This window comes from Coffea eugenioides, chromosome 1 (assembly GCF_003713205.1).
Source record: "Coffea eugenioides isolate CCC68of chromosome 1, Ceug_1.0, whole genome shotgun sequence".
In the NCBI taxonomy this organism is placed as follows: domain Eukaryota; kingdom Viridiplantae; phylum Streptophyta; class Magnoliopsida; order Gentianales; family Rubiaceae; genus Coffea; species Coffea eugenioides.
Window position 1 is genome coordinate 50,535,767 of NC_040035.1, and position 3,647 is coordinate 50,539,413.

Below are 3,647 nucleotides of genomic sequence, written 5' to 3' on the forward strand. Positions count from 1 at the left end.
AAAGTATCTATTTCATCCTCAAATGTGTATTGAACAAATTTTTATTGATATATATATATATATATATCCCAAATCATCCAATTTCTTACCTACATTCCCAAATAACATTAAAATCTCTTTTCTTCTTTTCTTTCATAACTTAACATTTCTCTTCTTTTTCTTCCTATTCTAAACTCCCAAACTAGCTATAAAGAACGGGAATTTTATTTTATTATCATTATTATTATTTCTACACGTGAGTTTCTGAGTTCTTCCGACTAAATTGGTTCAATCATGGAATATGTGCTTTTTGTTCCGATATTGTGCGATAGACTTGTTTACATAAATGGAAAATTAGCTTGCATAATTTTTATTAATGAATAACCGCTGATTGCATTTCTTTTAGAAAATTGCTTTGCTTTTTGGATTTATTACTTTGGTGCCCCTGAAGTCAGAAGGATACATTTCATTGCAACCAACTTTCACTTCGTTGTTTTATGATATTCGGGTAGAAAAATTTCCGTAATGGAATACTCTGAAGATCTTCAGTTTAATTTCTGGTGTTATAAAATCGATTTTTTGGGGTCTTATAAACTGTTAGAACACCATAGCATCATTAGGCTTCAAAATCTGCAGACTAGTTGGTGGATGGATATGACTGCTTTTCTAATATTGCTACTATAGTATCATATGTACAGAGAAAAACTTTGCTGAATTGGCACGAGAGAGCCCTTTCCTACCCTCTCAAAATCTGTTGTTGCACCACTAAGATAGAAGCTCTGCTACCTAAATCCGAACAGAAAAGATAATCTCCTATTAATCCTAGTTCAGTGTGCTTACTCCAGTCTGCTAAACCTTGTATTATTACTGGATTTATCCCATGCATCCTCCCCACAATCCAGAGATCGTAATTATTGTTGCTCATTCCCCTAATTGCAGCAAGAGTTTCTTCACCATTTCTAACTACTACCTCCCGGTAAATAACATGATTATTCCCCTCATGCTTCACCCAAAACCATGTTACAAGTCCATCGTCAAGTTTCTTTTCCATCCTATTATCCCCCAGGCTATCATTTGAGAGAAATCGAATAACGGTAACTAACACATTAAGATTCCCAGCCATCCTATCGGCATAAACAAGTGCTTCCCTAGCATCTGCTCCACCCAAGAACAGAACAGCGAAGTGGTATACAGAAGTTATCGAGGGAGTACCGAGAAGATGCGTATTGGAAGAGCCCCTATGCACAAAAATCCCTACCGAGCAAGGAGCGTGCGCTAATACATCGCAGTTGATTGATGGAACCCCTTCTGTTTCGAGGTTGTTATCCAATTGCTCTCCGTGATAAGGCAAGATAATAAGAGAAGCTTTCTTCTCAAGAGCAAGTCCACAAATGTCCTGGTACATGCTTCTCTTGGCGGTAATTGATGTATAGCAATGTAACTTTATCTGTTCCCTTTTGGCTTCCTCAAAATGTTTTAGGGCCTTGTGAACTGAACTTAGGTTGGTGTGCTCGGAGTCCAGCCCCTCTTTCTCGTGGTCTATAAAAATAGGAACAGCACGGGCAATGAGCTCGACAAGGTGCACAGCAAAGACTGAGAAGGGGCTGTTACAAGTTGGATTTGATACTTCTAGCAGATTTATGATCCCAGCAACATTTTCTTCACTGTGAATGAGAGCTACAATTCGCAGTTCCGTGTTTGGAGGGTTATGTTGAATGTTTCTTCGCTTGTTAACCATATAAGGCCTTGTGGGATCATATAGTATGCTGAATAGGGGAATTGCCACAGCCGTCACTGCAGTCGTAAACAGCACCAGCATTGTAAAATACGGGATTGTTATCATCTGCAGCAGTACTTGAAAAAAAAGAGTTAAAGAGGTTGATATCGGACAAGAAGAATACTAACTAATACTTGCATTCGAATGTGGAAAATTTTCAACATAAAGTAGCACCTTAAAATCCATCCAGTGGATGAACAACAATAGTTCCACCTGACCTCTTGCATTCAGCAGTAGGCTAAATGCGAGGCTCTCCTTAAGTGACATACCACAGAAGCGAGAGGCCAGCCAAGTTGAAATGACTTTGGCTATGCACCCTATAAAAGCCACGAGAAAAATTGGCTGCAGAATCGACCAGTTACCGCTCATTGAAGACACATCGGTGAGCAAGCCAACAAATGTGTACGAAAATGGGAGGAGAAGGTCCATGACAATCGTCTCGCTCTTATCCACGAGGACTGCTCCCAATGGAGGGCCATCTGGGACAGCCAATCCCAGCCATAGCGGTCCATTAGCGATGGCTATGCCAAACATATCTGTAAGAAAACCCGCAACCACGACACCGAGCAATATGGCAATGACATAGATTTGGTCCACTTGTTTCCCCTCGGGTGTGGTCTTGACAATCCAAAGCATAGCTTGGCGAAGGCCACCAAATATTGAAATCATAAAAACAATCAAGGAAATAAAATACCACAAGCCAGCCATACTATTTCCTTCTTCTTGTTTGGCTGCCTCAAATGCAATGACGCAATTAATTCCTATTATGTCACTGATCACTGCTATTAACAAGGCCAAGCGTCCAATTTCAGAGCTCAAAAGGTTTAACTCTTTGATTATAAGCTGAAGAACAGGAAACGTTGACAGAGCAAATAAGGTGGAAGTTCCCAAAATGGATGAAGGTTTAGCAAGTTCTTTCTCCATGGACTTCCGAAGGGGAATTGCCACTGCTAGCGTACATATCATTGGAACCAAGGTACTAATTAGCGCTATGCACCAATGTTTCCTTCCTGCCTTTTTTACCACCGTGAGATCCGTTTTCACTCCAGATATAAAAAGGAAATACATGAAACCCAGGATTCCAATATTTTTCAACACAAAGTCGGCGGTATCCGGGAAGAAATATGAACGGAACTTCTTACTTCTGCTTAAAACAGACGGCCCCATTATTATACCGCCCTTTCCAAGAAGCAGAAGAAAAAAGAAACAAATCAATAAATAAATCAGAGATCATACTCTGCTATTGACACAAAATCAAATTCAACTCAGCACCTATTAAACCACAAACTGAATCTATATAAAAAAAAAAAGATACAGATTTTGTTCATTAAACAGGAAAAGTTTTTTTAAAAAAAAAAAAAAGAAAAAAAGAAGAAAGAATGTAGATACAAGAATGGGAAGGAGAACTTACAAGGATCTCAGAGACGACTCTAGGTTGTCGAAGCGGCTTGAGGATAAATCGTAAAATTCGAGTAATCACCATCAACATAGAAACCTCTAGTAACATGATAGGGACAGAGTATTGCAAGGGATTCTCTCCATAGAAAACCCCAAAGGAATGGCTCCCGCGTATATGGCGACATATTGGTTGGGCTTCTTTGGGCAGCGGCATAGGGGTCTCGAGAACGCTTTTCACCATTTCTCAAATATTTCCCAAATTAAAGCACATTTGTTGCAATAAGAGGCTCTGTGATCAGAGCTTGGAATGCTAACTGATGAATTAGTGGTGGGGAGTTAGCAGTGAGGGTGAATACAACAGTCCTGAACAATAGATATTGAAGGGGTGGAGATGCGTTCAATTCACAGAGTGAGAGAGAGAGAGAGGAAAAACAGTTCGTTTATGGATAGATACTACGTAGTATAGTTCTTTTCGACGGTTCATATTTTAAGA

The 3,647-nt window shown here is 39.5% G+C and overlaps 1 protein-coding gene across 1 annotated transcript; it reads right to left on the bottom strand.

Annotated features, from left to right (window-relative positions):
• Nucleotides 1-666: 666 nt before the first annotated feature.
• Nucleotides 667-2,923, bottom strand: LOC113774340 (cation/H(+) antiporter 24-like). Its single transcript, XM_027318889.1, has 2 exons — nt 1,931-2,923; nt 667-1,822 (listed from the first exon to the last, which is right to left on the bottom strand). Exons 1-2 carry the CDS (start codon nt 2,921-2,923, stop codon nt 716-718), a joined length of 2,100 nt encoding a protein of 699 aa, XP_027174690.1. The 3' UTR covers nt 667-715.
• Nucleotides 2,924-3,647: the final 724 nt, after the last annotated feature.

Excerpts from the sequence above, each read along its gene's own strand:
- LOC113774340 (XM_027318889.1), bottom strand. The coding sequence starts at position 2,923 with ATGGGGCCGTCTGTTTTAAGCAGAAGTAAGAAGTTCCGTTCATATTTC. Across the intron at positions 1,823-1,930 it reads TCCACTGGATGGATTTTAAG|ATGATAACAATCCCGTATTT; the intron begins GTGCTACTTTAT and ends GTACTGCTGCAG.